This window comes from Gallus gallus, chromosome 24, assembly GCF_016699485.2.
Source record: "Gallus gallus isolate bGalGal1 chromosome 24, bGalGal1.mat.broiler.GRCg7b, whole genome shotgun sequence".
Taxonomy (NCBI): domain Eukaryota; kingdom Metazoa; phylum Chordata; class Aves; order Galliformes; family Phasianidae; genus Gallus; species Gallus gallus.
Genome location: NC_052555.1, coordinates 727269 through 746777, shown reverse-complemented (window position 1 = coordinate 746777; position 19509 = coordinate 727269). Strand labels below are relative to the sequence as shown.

General features: G+C 51.2%; 1 protein-coding gene across 4 annotated transcripts in view; it reads left to right on the top strand.

Annotated features, from left to right (window-relative positions):
• Window positions 1-979: 979 nt before the first annotated feature.
• Window positions 980-19509, top strand: part of KIRREL3 (kin of IRRE like 3 (Drosophila)) — a 237302-nt gene continuing 218772 nt past the window's right edge. For all 4 annotated transcript variants that reach the window (XM_040652084.2, XM_004947961.5, XM_004947959.5 and 1 more), the window contains exon 1: window positions 980-1156. In XM_040652084.2, coding sequence (XP_040508018.1) covers window positions 1096-1156 — 61 coding nt within the window. In that variant the 5' untranslated portion in view covers window positions 980-1095. The remainder of the gene's footprint in view (window positions 1157-19509) is intronic.

Genomic DNA, 19509 nt, shown 5'->3' with positions numbered 1-19509 from the left:
TAACGAGCTTACTCCCAGCGCAGGCAGCCCCTCCCACCCCCCGGGGCTTCCAGGAGATGCGGCACAGCACGGAGAGCCGGGCCGGCCCCGTTTGAAGTTCACCTTCCAGCACAGCAGCGAGTAATTAGAGCCCATAGCTGTAATTACTTTCCAACGTTCTTCCTCTAATTGCGCTGAGCGGCCCAGCTGCCCCTCCCGGGGTCGGGATGCGGTGGGATGGGGCGCGGGGTGTGTTTGTGCTCGCTGCCCCTTAGCTCGGGCTGGCTAAAAAGTTACGTTTTTCCTCTTTACTGATTTATTATTCTGAAAAGTGAGCTCATTGAGGGTCACTGCAACAAACGGGAAGCCCGGCGGCCCCACCTCGGGGGTCTCTCCACGCGGCACAGTCCTTCCACACCTGTGGCTGCAGAGATGTGATTTAACTCCGGGCAGGGGCGGTTGGAGCTCATTTTTGGCTCCCGACTTCAGGCGGATGGGCCTGCTTTGCTTCCTCCTCCCCCCGAAAACGAGGATGAGGAGGGAAAGATATCACCCAACTCCAAACCGCTTTGCAGTGCTGCTTTAGCCTCCTTTCGGGATCACAAGGTGAGATGGGGGGGGGCTTTTCTTTTGCTATAGGCACACCTGTGCCCCTGTGTGCGCAGCATGCTGCTGCTTGTGAGTTAGGAGCAGCTGTACAGTAGCAAATGAGGTGGTTTTTTTTACATGTACATATTGCTTTTATTTTTTAACTTCTATTTTTTGTGTTTTTGTGTCTTAGAAGGGTTGGGGATTTATTTGGGGGGGGGGGTGGTGTTGGAATTACAGTTTCCCCCTATTACAAATACCAGCCGCCAGGATGCCTGCCCCCCTCCCCCCCTCCCCTTAGCTCACAAGTAACTCCCCCCACAGCCCGGCTCCCCCCTCCCACAAAAGCCGGGCAGCGCCGCGCCTCACTCCTCGCTCCGCCACTCCCGGCAGCGCTGCCGGGGGAGGAGCTGGGGGGGGCGGCGGCGGCGGCGATGGAGCCGGAGCCGCGTGAGTGGAGCCGGCGGGCGGCGGCCTGAGCCCCCCGGCACGGAGCCCCCCACCCCGGCGCAGAGCCCACCCTGAGGAATGAGCGCTTTCCAGGCAGACCTCCTCCTCCTCCTGCTCGCCTGCTTCCTGCTCAGCCACGGTAAGAGCCGGCCCGGCACTTAGTTCCGAGCGGGGCGGGTGCGGGGGGAGCCGGGTTTCGGGTTGCGTGGACCCCCTCTGCACCTCGAGGTGCTTTTTGCTTTTCCCTGGATGAGGGAGGACTGCGGAGTTGTTTTGCATGCATGCCCACCGAGGCAGCTCGCCTTATGAAAAAAAATTAAATCTTTAGCATGCAAATGAGTTCTTTCTGCTCCAGCTCCGCTAATTAGACGGTGTTTGTGTGTAAACACGGCTCTGCTCGGCGACCCCGGGGCCGTGGGGCTCGGTTTGGGGCTGCGGGAATGGAGGGCAGCGGGAGATGCGGCTGCGCTCCGGGGGGCGGCGGGGGGTGCTGAGCACATCGAGAGGTGCTGAGCGCAGAGCGGGGATCCCGCGGGCTTTGGGGAACGGGGGTTGGATCCCGATCGCACCCCCCGACAGCGCGGAGCCGGGGATGGAGCTCGGCGAGGGGCAGGAATGCGCTCGTTAACTTTGCTGCCGGCGTCCTCGCCCTGAAGAGAAGGATGCGGGAGAATGCGGTGCGGGATGCGGCGCTCGGTGTGCGGTCCCGGGGCTGTGTCACCTGTGGAGGACGCGGGGCTCTGTGCCGCTCGGTGCCGGAGCGCAATGCCGTCTGTCGTGTCTCGCTGCCGCGGTCCCGGAGCCGGCGCTGCTTTGTGTCAGGGTAGGGCTTGGGGCTGCTGGAATAAAGGGAAAAAAGCAAACCCACGCAGCTCGTCCATCTGTTGATTAAATGAAGGAGAAAACTTTTAGAGAGAGCCGAGCTGCTCCACGGGCAGGTGGGTCTGTGCTCGGCCAGACGTGATGCTGAGCATCCCCACCACCCGCTGCCTTCCCCTCCGCCCGGTGTTCCGAGCAGGCTGAGCTCCGAGCTGTCCCCAGCTTCTTCCCTCCGTTCGGCTGCGATGCTGAGCTGTTGCTCTGCCCTCCCTTCCCCTTTCCCTCTCTTCCTCTCTCTGCTTGTACTAATATTCCTTCAGGGGGAAAGCTGTGTTTGCATTCTCCTTTCCTTCTGCACAAAAGAAACCCACTGTGTCTTCCATGTAGATTTCTGGCTGAACAAATCTGAACCTCTCCCCGGTGCAGTGGGGACGGGAGCAATTTAGGATCTCATCCTGGCCTCTCTGCTCCCTCGGCTGTCTCAGCTCCCCGTGGGTCAAATGGCAGTTTGCTCACGGAGCCAGAGAACTTTGTCTTGGATCCAGCAGGGATGTTTCTCTTTTTTCCTCCCTCCCTTTATCCCCCCTCCCTGTTTGCAGCCATTATTTTCTATAAGGGCTAATGCACTTTTTAATAGTGGGCTCGAAAGCCTCTGTGGCTCCTTGGCTGCGTCTCCCTGGGCTGTGTGCATCTGCTACCTTGCTTATTCATGGTTGTGAGGCAGAGATAGTGCCTTGCAGAGCGTTTCAGGCTGCTTCCTCCTATAGGAAGAGCCGAATGCATTTCTGCACTTGCTGTTTATAGTATAGAGAAAAGGGGGCTGTTGGCAGCGTGTGGTTTTCTCCCTTCGGGGTGAAGCCATGCAATGGGATTTCATGCAAAAGATTCCTCCAGCCACATGGTGCTCTGGGGAAGGAGTGGCCTGGATGCTGGAGCTGAAGCTTATTTCGCACTGTCTGTCATGTTTGCCTCCCTTGGAACAGCTGCTGGGGCGGTTCAGGTGTGTCCAGATGTGTTACAGATGTGGTGTTGCTTTCTGTGGGCATCAGTGCTCCCAGCAGCTGCTGGGCTGTGGGGTGGGGATGCTCCATGTGTGTCCAGAGGGCACTCATGCCACGTTCTGCTGGGAGCTGGTGGGCCAAAACTTGTTTGAAGGACTAATTAATATCCTTTGACCCCTTAAGGAGTTCCAGTGGCCCCTTTCTGTGTGCAGGGGGGCAGACAGGGCTGCGGCTTCTCAGCAACAGCTGAATGGATTGGAGGGATTTGCCATAATAAGGCAGGCAGGACTTAAATTCCTCATAGCCAAGGGCAGTCGGGATGAGCTTTGTGGAAAACCTTGCTCAGGATCCAGATCCTAGCTATACCTTCCTTTACAGAAGCCCCTCCGCACCCCTCAGTGGCATTTTCCTTCATCATTTCTGTGTGCCTGTGCCCTTGGGTTTGTACTTCATGGCCCCTGTGCCTCCTGGTGGCATGCTGGCTGTCTGCTGCTTTGTGAGCCCTGCAGGCTGAGGTGGGGAAGAAGGTGCTTGCTGCTCCCTGCCAGGGGCTGCTGCTGAGCACAAGCAATAGCCTGAAAGGAGGAACTCTGGGTTTCTGTGCTTCCCTCGAGGTAATCCAGGAAAAGCTGAGCGCCTTGCCTTGACTTTCTGGTGTCTTTCATCCTTGCAAACAGGCTGAAGCAGACTCTTTTTCTGAAAGTTACTCCTCTATAGGGCTGTCTGCCCCTGCACTCCTCTGCTGCAGTGTTGTGCAAGCTGGTTGAGGCTGGAAGCAGTGGGGGGAGTGCCTGAGCCCTGGGGGCTGTGGGAAGGAGTGTCCCTAAATATACCATGCATGCAGGACCCCTAAATACCATGTGCATGCAACCACCACCTCCCCCTACTGCTCTGTGCTACATAACCTGACAGGATCTGAAATTTATCTTGGGAAGATTCCTGTCTGTCTAGGAATCTGTTTCTGAAGATGTTTGCTTTCCCTCAGGGTGATGAGTTCTGAGTTCTCTGGGTGTCGCAGGGTGGTTTTCTCCTTCACAGTTCACTTGGTTCCTCCCTGGAAGTAAATCCTTTACAATCACGTAGGGCCTGATGGGGATTATAGCATTGTGGGGAAGGTTCTGGGGAGCAGAAATACAGGTCTGTGGAGTGCTGGGAGGTGTTTGCACAGGGCCTTGTGGCTTTGCAGCATGCTGGGTGCAAAGGGTACTTGGGGTTGTGCTGCCTTCAGCAGCCCTGAGCCCGGGAATGTGTAATTAGGAGCAAAGCTGGTTGCTGCTGCCCTGGAGAGAGCAGGGGAGCATCGCAAGGGAAGGATCTTGGTCCCTTTCCTGAATGCAGCAGGTGAATCTCTGCTCTCATGTTAGGAAAGCGCATCGTGGTCTGAGTGTGTCCTCACTGTGTGCTGTCCCGGGGAAGCAGTGCAGGATTACCTTTTCCCAACGTCTGTTTAATAGCATTCAGATTTCTGCACGCTTCCTCATTTCCCATCTGCACCTCCTGCAGTGAGATTCGCAGGAGGACCGCAGCCAACTTTGCTCAAGCCGGCTTTTCTTGTGGGGTTTTGGTGATTTGGAAAGACCGAGAGGGAGGAGCTGTGATTTGTTCGGGTGCCCTTTGCCAGAGGGGGAAAAAAGAGAGGAGAAGCACCTGCCCTGGTGCTCACACTGCAGCCCTGCCCACCTCCAAGGTGCTGCGGAGGTCCCTCACTCAGTGTGCATTGCACACACATCTCGAGCAGATGTTGAATGCTTCGGTGCACTGTCACCACTTCAGGGCTCTCTGTGGCTGGGCTGTTTATGTTAGAATAAAAAGGCTTAACGCTCTTCATTTGCAGCTGTAAGTAAAGGGGAGAGGCTGACAAACTCCTCAGGTTGTGAGCTGGCAGAGGATTGAGGTCTGTGAACAAACTGCTTGCTTACATGAAGATTGTAAGAGTTTGGGGGAGGGGGGGATGCAGCTTGCTTTGAACCTCGGATTTCACGATGAGTTCTGCAGGTTTCTGCCATGCTCTCCGGGTGGAACTGCTGCCAGAGAACTGCTGCACATCACTCCTAAGGTCCTTCCAGTAGGATTTAACAGCTTCTTTTCTCTTTTATTTTCTATCCATTGGTTGGTCTTAAATAACAAGTGGTGAAGGCCCTAGTTTAGTTTGTTCCAAAGCAATGCTGGTTGGTCTTTCAGCTCCATTGGCGACTGCTTCTGGCCAGAGATAGGAGTGACTGTACAGACATTATCTTATAAATCAGGAGGCAGTGAAACAAATAGGTTGTAAATCAGTCTCTTATTTGCTGGGGTTTAAGGCAGTTGAAGCAGTGGTTTTTAAGGTGCTCTGCCCTCCCTTTGGGACTGGCAGGAGTCCCAGAGCTCTTACAGGGGGTGTGAAGCCGCTGCCTGCAGGATTAACTTCAACATGCCAAGAAATGCACAGGGCTTCTTTTCTCTTGGCTGGGAAGAAATGAAGCTTAAAGCCTGAGCTGCCCTTTCCAGGCGAGGGGTGGATTGCCCCCAGCATTCGTGTGCTCCTCTTACCCTCTGCTTCAAACTGCAGGGAGAGGGAAAAGAGCCATTTCTGATCTGTGCATTGCAGTGGGACAGAGCAAATGCTGGGTTCTGATCTTAGAGACTGTGGCCTAACAGATGTCCTGGCTCAATGTGCCTTCTGAGTATAATAAAGGCTGTTTATTCATCGCCTTGCTGGCAAGCCCCAGCTTGAGCGTTTGCCTTTCCCTGGTGGCAGCCTCCAAAGTGGAGCAGAAGGAGCTGTAGGTCACTTGGCTGTTCCACGACTCCTGCTTTTACTGAGCTGTATTAAGCAGCTGAAAAGCAAAATATTCCTTGAGTTACGGCTCCAGGCTCCTGCCTATTTGCTGTCATATGCTATGCAAGTAGGAGGTGGAACGCACGCATTGTTAAAGTCAGATGCTAACTTCAGGATAAGATCTTGTCTTAATGCGTTCCTTCAACGCCTCCACTTGCGATGGGAGATACAGCAAGCTTTTGGGCAGCAGCATCTCCATCTCACAGTGGAGCAGGAGGTGATTCTGAGGGCTCTGCACATCAGGTGTGAACCAGGTTAATAGGAAGTGCCTTCCATTCCCCAGGACTTTGTGTTTGGTGGAACTGCTGTGCTGGTGTGATGTGTGTGACTGTTGTGCTCTGCTCACCTCAAGGTGCTGCTGATGTTGTGCTGGGGCTGTTGCTGTCACTTGGTGGCATGGTGGTGTTGGACACACCTTGCTGTGCATGCCAGGTGTGATGGGATGCTGCAGCAGCTGAAGGATGAACATTTCGGGTGTTTTCGGTGTATCTTCTGAATGGACCCCAACTGGGAGCCAGAGGAGCTTTGCTGGTTACAAATTAACTATGCAGTGGGATGAGGTTTCTCAAACTTGCCCTTGGGTGAAGGCTCGGTATTCAGGTTGTGCTGTTACTGTGTTTCCCTTCAAGGAAGCAGATGTCTCCGGTTTGGAGCCTACCTTGCACTTTCAGCCAGTATTCACCAATTAAATTAATATTGTCTAATTCATTAAAAGATGAGAAATAAAGGCCCTCATCCTTCTCAGGCCTTACCCTTCCCCCTCCACCAGCACAAATGAGTATTCAAGCTGTATGCTGCCAGTCAGTAAATGTCAATATTGGATAAGTGTTTCCTTTATATCACTGCAATTTAGCATAAGCTGCTTGGAAACAAATGTCTTCCATAAGCATGAGGTGTTCGGTAAGTACACAGTCAACATTACTATGAGGATTAAATAAATGTCAGCCCCACTTGTGTGCTCAGCAATGGGTTCAGCCGGGCGAGCTGCGGGATGACAGCAGGAGGGGTTCTGTCCCCTCGGTGGGAGTTCGCCTGCAGGGCGGGGGCTGTGAGGGGCGGCGTGGGCTGCGCAGCCCGGAGGAGGAGATGCTGAGGGGCGGCCCCGTTCGGAGCAGCGATGCGGTCCCCTCGGGCGGCTGCAGCCTCACTGTGTCCCTTCCGCCTGGCGGGGGCAGCAGCAGCGCTCGCACGGAGCCCGCGATGCGCACCGTGCGGGGCTCATCGCCTCCCGGGCTGCGGGGTGTTGCGGGGTGGGGGGGGGATCGGGGTCTCCTGGAGCTGTACCCGCTGTTGCGCGGCTGTAGGGCGCACTTCGGGGTCACCCCGGCTGGGAGCACGTGGGAATGACCCTGCTTTGCTCAGGAAGGGGAGTGGGTGTGGGGGGGCTGTGCCTGGCCCATGTGTGATGTGTGTGCGAGTGATGGTGATGAGGTGCTAAGCACGTGCCTTTTGGGGCTCGGGGCACACAGGGTGCCTGCAGCAGTGAGTGCTGCTGATCAGAAGTACTGCCTTATTTGTTGCTCTTGCACTGACAGATCTCAGGGTGAGACTTGATGCTCCCCCAGCTGTGTCTCTAATAAGCTGGGAGTGACAGGGCTGTTCCCCTGACCCCCCTCTCAAGTGCTAAAGAAAGAGAACCAACAGATGCTAAAATTAGGCACAGCTGTTTGCGGTGTTTTGTCCTCCTGATCACAGTCTGACACTGTCTCTGCTCATTCCTCCTCTTGCCCAGACACTGGAAAGGTTTAAGATAGCAAAGCTTTGAGTGGCTGCAAATTAACTCCGTATGCCTGAGCTGAAACCTGTGTTACTGGTAGAGGGCAAATTGCTTGTGATTTCCTTTACTTGTACTTATAATAATGGGAATTGCGTGGTGACCTCAAGGTGTGCTCTGTTGGTACTGGAGATGTGGGGGGCTCACTGCACTGATGGCAGCAGTGTGGTTGGGCTGAATGTGAGTTGGGGTCTCGCCTGGCTTTGTGCATCTGAGGGATTTGGTTTTGCCTCTTGTGTGAATGTCTGTTTCCTACAACAGGAGCAGCTTCTGAAGATTCCTCTTGCTCTGGTCATGCTTAAAATGATACTGTTGGTTTAAGATAGACACTTGCGATAAGCTGGGAAACACAGCACCCTTTGAAGTCTTCAAAGCCCCTTTCCATCACACGGGCCAGCAGGGCAGGGTTCTGCTCACTTTTAAAGAGCTGACACCACTCGCCTTCCCTTCTTCTCTGGGAGCTGCTGACTGCATCAGGCTGGGGTTGGCTACACTTGCTCAGCATCTCTGTGCAGCTTCTGCTGTAGGAGCTATGATCTCTCAAATGTACCTTTCTTTTTTCCCCCACTTCCTGTGCTGGAAGCAAGCCAGAGGCCGGCTTTTCCTGGGGGAGAAGAGGGGTGCAAAGGGAGAGGGCAAAACACACCCATGTTCTAAAGGAGGAGAAAAGGGCTCCATGCACTTGCCAAACAGTTGGATGTCACTGATGATGTCTCTACGATGGTTCCTATAGCAAACTCTTGATCCAGCATGCTGATCCTCGCACAGCAGGCAGGTTTCTCTCTATGATTTGGCTTTCTCCCAAGCAGACGCAGAAATCCATGTAGTGCTTGTAACCTGTGCGAGTTGCTGCTGACTCGAGCAGATCGGGGCTGCTGTCCCAGTGGAGGCATCTCATTCAGAATCAAGAAGAAAAAGCTGAAGCTTTGAAACTTGCTGTAGTGCAGGAAACATTCCGGAGCAATGGATTGGAAGCGGTGAGGTGGGCTTGCCAAAACAGTGTGCTTTGATTTTTTTGCTATGTTAATGCTGGACTCAGGAAGGTGGTGCTTTGTGCAGGTAGGATTGCAAGTCCTGCTGTTGTAGAAGCTGTCTGACCAAGGATTGCTTTTCACCTGGTCAGCAAACCCAACAGCAACGTGCCCATTTATCACAGTACTCTTCATTCTCGGATGCTGTTAACCTGATGAACATGTCTGTAAAGCATCTCGCGTTTGGTTCAGTGCAGTGTGGTGGTGTTTGGCACTGCTAATTTCCCTTGGTCTGAGTGTGTTTTCCTTACCCCTTCTCCTGTAGGCCACCAGGACATTGTGTTCCTGTGTGCACTCCATTGCACTGAAAGCACCCTCAAAATCTGCTTATAATTACTAGAAAATACAGAAAGATTAAAAAGGTGCCGATGATATTCACCTGGCCCTGGTGCATTGAGCAGGTAAAGAGAGGACCTTAAGAGGCAATTGAAGAGATTGATGGGCAGTAATGGGTGTAATAGTAATTTTTGTCCTGTGTTTTTAATAGTGATTGACGACAAATGCAGCTGGAGCCCCCGTGCGGAGACCAAGAGATGCAGTTCAATTACAGAGGCTTCTTAACTTAATGAGGCCATGTAATAAAAATGAGGCATAATGAGCAAAGTGTAATAGTACTATTATGCTTATGAGCCCTCTAGCAGAGGGCTGAACTGGCAGCAGGGATCATCTTGTGCTCTCTTGGGGAGGAAAAGCTTTGGCTGGAATGGAGATGGGGTTTGGGGCACGTTTGGGGGGTTGAGAAAATATTGGGTGGCCTGTCTCTCATTGAGATGGGGGTGCAGGAGCAGACACAGTGTTGGTTTGGGCTCTATGGGGACTGATCCCTCATGCTTATGGGTTATTTTGGCATGGCTCTGAGCTGTGGGTTTCAATGGGGCTTATTTGGGGAGTACCATGTGGGCATTGTGGCCATGCAGGAGTTCAGCTCTTGTGGCAGAGGGGTGTGTAAGCAGCTGGGATGCTGGGAAGCTGGTGGGCAGCTCCCCAGGCTGCAGCCATTGGCTTGGAGGCTGAGTGTGGGGGGTTGTAGCACCTGGATTGGGGGCGGAGGAGGATTAGTGTCTGCGGAACAGTTCCGTCCCCACTGCTGTTAAATGTAGTTAAACTTGAGCGACTTCTAATCTAATAATGAAAGGAAGAGAAATAAGTGTTCTCACTGATGCATGCCCCTCACAGTAAGTACTAATTGAAAATGTATTTACTTTAAAATGAAAATGTAATACGGTAAATGGTGGGTTGAGAATTTGGTGTGCATAGGAGGGAGAAGTGAGCAGACTCCCAGCTGTGGGGCTGGGCTGTGGGGTTGGTGAGGAGTGGGATTTGATGTGCTCTGGGGTCAGGAGGCCCAGAGGAAGGGTCTGTGGTTTGTGCTAGAGCAGAGCTCAGGGCTGTACTCTGAGATTGGGGTGTGTTTGGGTCCCCTTTCTCACTGTCATCTGCAGAGGACCATCCAAGCTGGGCTGTTGCTCTCCACCCATGCCTTGCAGGTCTTCTCCAGCCACAGCTCTTGGGGAAGGAGGTGCTGAGCCTTTTAAGACTGGGGAGCATCCCTTGTCCCTAGAACAGTGGGGCTGGGCTGTAGCCCCCAACCTCCCCACCTTTCCTGTGCTCTCGAGACCCAGCCTGCCCCTGGCTTGGTGAATGCGATGGGCAGAGCTGGAGAGGTGCTGCCCAGTGCTGCTTCTGGGTGCGGGCCTGGGCACCAATAGATGGACTCTGAGCCCCCAGCAGACCCCTGGCTGGCAGTGCTGGTGCTAGAGCATCCCTTGCTTCTTCACCCACCTCCTGTCACAGAATCACAGTATGGCTTAGAAGGGACCTCAAAGGTCATCTAGTTCCAATGCCCCAGTCCTCTGCAACCTGTCTCTAGCAGGACGCAGTTCCCACTGCTGAGGGCCAGAGATGCATTTTAAAGCAGTCTGTAGGCAAAGCTCAGTGCTGCAAGGCCAGTGACCATTAAAGGATGAGCCCTGACAAAAGCCATCCCCAGCACTGTAATCTTGGGAGCGAAGCACTCTGGCCCTAATCCCTTCACGCAGAGTTTCTGCTTGTTTCTTCATATGGGTGCATTTGTATAATTTGCATTTTGCGCTCTGATCATATGCATAGAATTCAAATTGAAATAGGGGTTTGAATAGATTTGCATACTAATGAGGTGCTGGTTTTATTTATTTATTTGGAGCCCTCTCAGCAGTGTGCAGCTCTGGTGACAGCTCCAGCAGCATGAGGGCTTTTGCTTTTCCCCAAATGTGTACTCATACAATTGTGGCTCATAGTCTTTGCTCCCGCTCTTGTCCTCTTGAACTCTGGTCCATTGAAACTGAAGGATAGTTTCACCTTATTGAAGTAGAGATTCTTGTTAAGAGTATACCAGTGCCTGCTGGACTGGGTATGGCTGTGCCAGGTGGCAAAGCAGAGCTGTGTTAGAGGTGGTTACAGGAGATGTGAGCCAGTGATGCTGAGTGCAGAGCAACCTGAGTGTGTCCCTGCTCTCTCCTTGACCTCACAGCGGTGCTCAGGGGGAGCATGGGGCACCTGCTGGCATTGGAACCTACACCTCTCATCAGTGTGTGACCCCTCTCCATCACTGGGCAGTTATTTTGGGTATGTGTTGGCAGCTGACCTTGGGATGCTGTATCTGGGTTTGGTGATGTCCATCAATCCTGCTGCCACAGCGTGCGGTGCTGCTGTGCTCCACCCATGCTGTTCTCCTGTGATGGGAACACTTCAGCCTCTGTGAGTCAGCGGGAGAGGAGGAGGTTTGGAAGTCTTGAATCTCCATCAGGGAGAGAAGGGCAAGCTGAGGACAAGAAGAAGACTGCTTCCCAAACTCCATTCCTGGGGAGGAAAGCACACCAAGGCCCAGGTGCTTTGTTGCACTGCAGCTCTGCGCTCCTTTCTGCTCCCCATGCCCACCACAGATGCACCCACTGTGCAATGTGAGGCTGAGGCTTCCCGTGCCAGCTTTCCCTCCCCAGATGCCTTCTGCAGCTGAGGTCAGTGCTGTAAGACAGCCAAGCCAGGCTGCAGGAATGGCAGCAGGAATTGGGTCACTCTGTGCTGCCCCAGGAGAGCTGGTTCCACACAGAGCAGCCTGGCGTCCCATTAGTGTTGTGTAGGGGATGTTAGAGGTTGATAAGGGAGCTGTTCTTACTGCCAGTGGGGCTTTTGGGGGGCTTATTGTGCGTTCCAGTGTATATTTTAATGTAGTCAAAGGTGACTTACAACTTTAATATTAATTTTAAGACTGATTGCTCGTGTTTATCTACGTGAAGCCAGATTAATCTCAGCCCTCGCTGATCCTGCTGGTAGCTTTTTTCCCCTGGCTTGAGATGCATGTGGCCACCAACAAAAGGCAAGGAGGAAGATGTTTGCATGGTGATAAATAATCGTCCCAGGGTCTGCTTTTCTTTCAGAGAAATCTCTCTGCTCTGAGAGCTTAACAAAGGCATCAGTGGGAGCTCCTGCTTTTGTGCGAGGTTCTCTCCTTGCCTCGTGGAGCGGGGCTTTGCTGAACAATGTCCAGCTTTGTGCTTCCCATGGAAACCTCATTTCTGTTGTTGTTTCTGCCTGCTTTTGCAGGCTCTCTCTAATCCAGCTCCTTCTGTGCCGCACCGTGCCACCTGCATGACAATTTCTCCTATGCTTGCCAGGTGTGCTGCAAAGCATTTGCTGCTGGAGATGACAGCATTTTGCAGATGGAAAGTGTCAGTGGAGCAGGGTGGGTGGGATGGAGGTAGGTCACTGTCCTGGGTGGGGCTGTTCATGCCTTTGGGTTGAGCCATAGGTCTCAGGAGCTTGGTGATGCTTCTGGCTCTGCGTGCTTCACACCACCACCACTTTGAATGTGATGCATTTTAGGGAGACCAAAGCCGAGCATCCAGCAGATAGGTGCTTGTGGCAGAACTCAGTGTTGATTGCAGGCTGCTGGGTTTCCTGTGTAAGCAGAGGCTGGTGCTCTCTCCTGTTTCTTAATGGGATGAGGAAGGGTGACTTTAAACTAAAAGGGAGATGTAGGTTCGAGGCTGGGACAAAACCTTTTACTCAGGGTGATGAGGTGCTGGCAGTGCTGCCCAGAGCTGTGGGTGCCCATCCCTGGAGGCACTGAATGCCAGGTGGGTGGGCCCTGAGCAGCCTGAGCTGGGGGGTACCCAACACACAGCAGGGGTTGGAGCTTTAATATCCTCTCCAGCCTGAGCTGTTCTATGATTTTAATGGATGTAAACCTAAATCTTGTGGTTCACTAAATCCCCTCCACCTAGCTCCAGGACAAGTGGGGGTGGTGTTGCTGTAGATGCCCAGAGTTTCACAGCAGACTGAGTGGGTATTTGCACTTTGTAATTGGAAGAAGAGGATCAGAGCTGCATCTCTGGAGTCCTGCAGTCATGAATCTTCATGTCTTAAGCATTGGTCTGCCTGTATACCAGTGGCATTTGTTAAATTTACCAGAAATAATGAGTTTGCAATGGGCTGTATTGAGTATATTCTCCATCCCCCAGTGAATGACTTCTGGTATTGAAGCCCTGTAACCAACCCTGAGCTTTCTTTTCATTTTGTGCATGAGATAATGTTCTGCTCTTACAGCCCCTGTTCTCCAGAGCATCTCCCAAGTGCTGTTCATCACTTTTCCCCTCCCAACCTTACGAGGAAACGATTTTCAGAGCTTATTACGTACAAGGTAGAACTTCCTGTATTGAAACATGCTAGATTGGTGGGCTGAGAACTCAGTAAGCTCAGTGTATGGCAGTGGCAGATCAGGTAAACTGATGCATCATCTCAGCTGAGCACTTCTGTGCAAGTTTGTACTGCAGTGTGTGGGTGTCATAGGAGGTTTGTTTTCTAGAGATACCCCATCTCCATCTTTTCCCATGGATGGGGTGGGAAACAATCAGTGTTGTGTGTGCTCACAAGGCAAATGGAAATGGTCTCAAGACAGAGAGAAGGCTGAAAAGCCATGAAAGGCAAGAATTGTCGTTGTGCAAGCGAAGACCAAACAGTAGCCACATAAATCCCATTTGTTTTACATTTCAGAGCTTGATGAAACAGAAATCACATGGCAATTGCCACACAGGAAGGCAGAGATGGCTGCATTTAGCTGAAACAACTGCTTTATGCAGTGTGGGTACCTGCAGCTCAGCACTGCTACCTGCCCACTGCCCTGCAGCTCGCTCCTGCTGGGCACTGTGTTGCAGCCTTTTCACACTATGGGTCAGTGTATGCAGCATTTGAGCCCACAAGCACAACTTCAGCACAATTTCCATAGATGACAGGTATTAAAAACTTAAGGGATGCCCTTTGGTGTGGTATGATGTACCCAGCACCTGGTTGGAATGGCTTCTGCCTCAGCCAGCTGCTTGTGGTAGCCTTGGTTGGAGGAACGCTCTGAGTTCCCTGGGCAGTGCCTTCAGCACTGACATCTGCCTTGCCCACCATGGGGTGCAAGCACTGCTGGGGATCACCTCTAACCTCTTTAAACCCACCTTCCTTTTCTCTCTTTCCCACTGTAAGCCTATATCTATTTAAAATTAGTTGAGCAGTAGAAAGGCATTAATGTCAAAATGCATTATCTTGAGTAACTTGCTTCATCGCTGCTAATTCGTGCCTTAGCTTTGCAGATGATGTTCATAAATTGCTAAAGCAGTATTTAAATATGAACGCCAGCTATAGTCTTTCTGACAACTGCTATGGAATGGGCTGTGTATGGAGCTCCCAAATTGATTTTTTTTTCTCAATCTGGGCTGGAAAAAAAAAAATGAAGAAGAAATGCTATATTGGATTAACTGAAAACAAGACTGAAAATATTTGTTTCAGGTCAAATAAAACATTTCATCTGATATGATATGTTCTTTGTTCAGACTCAGAAATCTTTTTAGAGTAAATTTACTTCAGAAATGTCGTGGGAAAAGAAGTCCAAATGCTTCATGTAGAGGGGGAAATGTCCACATAAAATACTTTCCCCTCTGGCACCCTCACCCCACTGCGCTCTGCAGCTGAAGGGATCTGATAGGGGTCGGTGGGCAGCATCAGTTGACCCACATCTGTGTGATGGCAGTGGGTACCCAAAGGATGCAGGGGAAGAGCTAATGAGTCATTCTTGTAATGGGTGTCTCGGTAGGTGAGAGAGGGGCTGAAATTACATGCTTGAAGGAATAATAGGGCCCTAGTTAGATGACTAAATCTTAATCATCCTGGGGGCGAGGAAGCGTGGAAATTGCGAGTTGGATCATCGTGGTTTGTTGAGCTGTGGATGTGTGGTGCTTTGCAGCTAGCCTCAGCATCTGGGGGGGAATAAAACACAGCCCAAGCTGCCAGTCCCTGCTGCATGCATTGCAGCAAACCCAGCTGGGCCTTATGGCATTGAACTGCAGCCTGATGTGGTCTCTTCCAACAAGAGAACCTCCTTGGTGGTGGAGTTGAGAGGCATGCAGGGTCACCTAACCCATTTCCTGCTGCTGATTGTGCTTCATCACTGATTCTTTCATCACCTCATTAATTACCTCCTGGTACAAGAGGCCCTCCAATTTCCCATAGCATTCCTCTTCCTGATGAGGGTTTCTGGTGAATCCTTGCTGGGATATGAGACCTTTCCACTGCTGTGAACTCCCCAGACCTTTTGCTGCTATAAAACACCTGGAGAAAATCCTGCCATGGTCTGCTGTGGTGTCTTAAAAGAGAGCAATAGCTTGGAAAGTAATTTTGGTGGGATTGCTATGGGGCTTCAGGTTGTCTCTGAGCAGGTAATGTCTCTGGGCACGTACATTTGGATACTTCTCTTCCAAGTTTGCATTTGGGGTGCTGGGAAGCGTGCTATCTGTTTTAGTGGAGTAATTGAGCAATCACATTGTCCTGGACATAGCAACTAATGATTTTTTTCTGTATGATAATGCATCTTCATTACTCCAGGGAAATCATTTGCTCCTGTGAAGACAGGCCTCTCGTTCCTTTCGTTGTGTGGGTTAAGGGGAAGGAGACTAATGGCTTAATTAAAAGGTTGGTGAGAAAATCAGTCTTAGCCCCTTTTTTTGTTGTTGTTGTTGTATTTAAAGAATAGGAAGATAGCATATAAAGGCACAATGAAGCCCAGCCTCGTCTAGTGGAGCTGTTTGGTGCTTTCTCATCCAATGAGACACCCGTGTCAGGGCTTCCATCCATCACCCGCGTCCCCTGTAAGCCATCTGGCCACTGAAGTGGGCTGGGGCAGACGAGCGCTGTGCTTCTTCATGGGAAATGCTGAGATTTATTCTGTGTGAAAGGGGAATGTTATTTAAATCTGCACATTTTGCAGGATGTGAAAGCAGCTCCACATAATATACAGCCTTCCTCTCCGCTGGGACTGCTCTATTAACATCTTTCATTTGTGTAGTTGGATGCTTTGCAGTTCCTTTTAGCGGTGATAATCCAGCAAAGACCTCTGTGTTGTTCGCACTGTAATATTTATGGAGCCAGCCTTCCTTTTAATTTCCATGCAGGGTTTGACCATATGCAGAGATATAATCCAAACAGCAGCTTTAGTCACACAATAGTTCAGGCTTCTCCCTCACTGGGATGTAGGGCTGCTCAGGGACTTATTTGGAGCTGTTTGGGTTCCCTTTTGGAGAAGAAAAAGAAGGCTCTGAGTGTCTGTTGATAGTGATTGTGCTCTTCTGGGCTGTCTCCAGAGGCAGATATTGGTGAAAAGCCCTTTACTGGGGAAAAGCAAATGGCTTTAAACAGAGTCAGAAGCTCAATGGTTCAACCGTTGGGTTTTGTAAGGTGGAGAGACCCCACTTGTATGTAACCCTTAAATCCAGATCTTCGAATAAAGAAGTGCTGGCTCAAGGCATGTCTCTGTGTGGGAGGGAAGCCGTCCTGTAGATGAGTGGGATAGACTTCTTGGGGTACCCAGCATTTCCCAAACTATAGAGGAGAGCAGGGCACTTCTTCCTCAGCCAAGCCCAGCAGGTGGGAGCCTGGTGATGCTCAGTGCTATGAGCACATCATTGTTGGATGCTTCTGTGGTTGGTGTTTTGGCTCATTTCTGTGCCCAGCTTGGCACGGGACCCCATGGCACCTGACACACATGTGTGTCTCTAGCAGCAGCTTGGATTCCTCAGCTTTTCTTGCCTTTCATTTTTGCACAATTAAATATTAAAGCCAGCAAACACTTGAGTTTGTCTGGCCAATTACCTTCCTGCAGGGCTGTCATATTGTGCCAGCAGCTTCCCAGGGTGCTGGCAGCGTTCAGCCTGTTCACCAGTTGTTAGCTATGAGAAGCTCTGCTCTCCAAAACTCTTCCCACCTCTTTCTGCAGCTCCTCACCTCCAGGTGAGATATCCCAAGGCAGTACTGGGCTGCCTGAGCCTTTTCAAAGTGTTGCAGGGCCAGAAAGAGCTGTTTGTTCTTCTACAGCTGTTCTATGGGTATTGACAAGGGAATAAAGAGAGAATTTAGATGATGGCTCCCTGGGAGCCTGCAAACATAGGTCAGACCTGCAGTACTGTTGAGTGCAGGAGCTGCTCCTCACCCCCTGGGGCTATGGGATGGCACTTCTGCAGTTCAAGGGCTTGGATCTGAGAGGCTGTTGACTGAAGCAGTGTGGGTTTTTGCCCTGTCAGAGCAAGCCATTCACCCCACACAATAAATAATAATATGATAAATAAAAAAGTGTCTGGGTTGGTCCTAGCAGGGTTTGGTGCTCCTCGTGGCTCTGCTGCTCAGAAAGCTTTGCTGGCTCCCTGAAGTGTATTCAGAGGTGAGGTTTTGCAGCCTTCAAGCTACTGGATTTCAGGCATTGGCTTCTCAGCCTTCTAAACATAGTGCTGAGTCTCTCCTCAGTCCCTGTCCCGATGCTGGAGATGCCTTTCTGGTAACTGAACTCCCTTTTGTGTTTTGATACATCTGATGAGATTTTGCTGACAGATGAAAGGAAATTGCTGCACCCAACTCCCTTAGCTTCAGCCAAGCAAAGCTGAGTTGTGTTTTTGCTGTTTTTTTCTATCTTGCCTTTCAGGGCCTTGATTTTTCAGTAGAGTCCATTTCCAAGAGGGATGGGACAGCATGATTTTACTGTCTGGTTTGAAAAGACATTTTAAGTACTTGAACTCCTGCCATCACCGAGTTACGCGCCTGAATCCGGCCTTGACTGTGCAGGTTGAATTTCTTGCTATGATTTTCAAGGTAGTCTGTATTAGTAGCTTGTCCTCTGCCAGACAGATCAGTGTTAGCAGCTAATAGGGTTTCTCATTTCATTCACTCAGCAGTGATGTGCTGTCCCAGACCTTGGCATCTGAGATGGTCAGTGCGAATTTCGATGTAATTGCCAAGAGTCCCTGGCTTGCTCCTGGGCTGTGATAATCAGCGTGCCCAGACAACTGGGTTTTGCCCCTAGAAAAAGAATCAGACTAGAATTTTCTCTGGTTAGAAGTGATTACTCACTGGGATTGTTATTGACCAGCCTCTCTCACCAGTCGCTATTTTCTTCTTGGATCAATAAATCTTGGTATTGGTCTCAGGATAAGTTCGAATTGTGGAAGTGCAGTGGTTCTGGCTCGGTTGGGCAGCCCAGGACCCTGCCGGGGTTACAAACCTCAGCTCCTGCGGGTTGCACTTGTGGGTTGCTGCTTCCATAATCCCAGTCCCTGCAATGCGCAGTCACAGACAGCCCCATCTGCTGCTCAGAGCCCCATCCCTGAGCCTGGCTGTCTGTGGAGATGGAGCACCTCTGCCTCTCAGGGCAGCCTATGCTGTGCCTCCCCACCCTTCTTAAAAACTCCTTTCTTATATCCAACCTAAATCTTCCCACTCTTAGTTGGAAACCCTTGTCCTATTACTGCAAATCCTGCCAAAGAATGTCTCTTTCTTTCAGCCCCCTTCTCCCCTCAGTACTCTGCTCCCCAGAGCCCTGCTTTCCATCCCAGGGAGCCCCTGCAGGGCCAGCTAATTACAGATAAAACTCTCCAGACTTGATGAACTTGCCCCTGTGGTGGCTTTTGTCCTATGTGAGATGCTCCATAAGAAGCTTTACTACTCTATACCAGCGCCAGATCTTCCAGGCTTAGCTGGCTTAGAAGCAGCTGAGGCACCAAGCAGGATCCCTTCTGAAATCTGCTGGGAGTAATGAACTACAGAAGACTGTTCCCTGAGTCGATACTGAGCTGCTGTTCATAGAAAGCTGCCAAGCCCACGAATGTGAGGCTAGCAGTGAGGAGCACTTCCATAGGGAGTCAGGAAAGCAGTTGGTGCTATCACGTCTGCTTTCCACCCAAGAGGCTTCTCTATTTCTGTCTCGGGTAAAGTGGCTGTTCCTGTTTTTTTTTCTCTCCTACCTTCCAGATACAGTGAGGCTCTGTGCGTTTCATGCTTGCAGAGCACTTCTTGGGTAGAGCGTGCTTGAAAAGTGCAAAGTATTTATTATTATTTGCATAGCAGCCTCTGACCTGCTGTGAAGAAGCGGCCCTTCAGCTCTGCTGAGTAAATATACCTTCATTAAAAAAACTCTGCCTGTACTGCACAGAACCACTCTGTCTCACGCTCATCTGCTTTTTCATGTGTAGAAGTCTTAGGAGTTTGACTCTAATGAATGGGGAGGATGGGAAGTGCCTGCTCAGAGCAGTGCAGTGTTGCATCTGGATCCCAACTGTCTCAGTGATGGATGCTGAGGACATCATCCAGGTAGGGCTGCTGACGTCCAGTACCCTGAGGAGGTCCTCTACACCCAGATTAGAAGTTGCCTAACGGTTGAAGCCTGCAGGCTTCTGGCCAAGCTGACAAGCCATCGGGCTCCTGGTTTAGAACAGCATGCAGACAGTTTCCATCTGGGCTTGCATGGACTGGGTTCTTGCAGGGCTTCTTGCTGAAAACCCTGCCACTTCCAACCCTACTCCCCACCCACACTTAAAAGCCACTTGGTCCTGCTGATGCAAAGCTTGCCAATGGGATTCCAATGTTTTAGGTGCTCTCAGTGGCCCGTAAAACCTTCCAGAGCATGAGATGATGCTAAAGCTTGAAGTGCCTCTATTTAAAGCAGTGTTGTCACAAGTGCTCGAGGTTGGCTTAGCGCTGCTCTTGTTG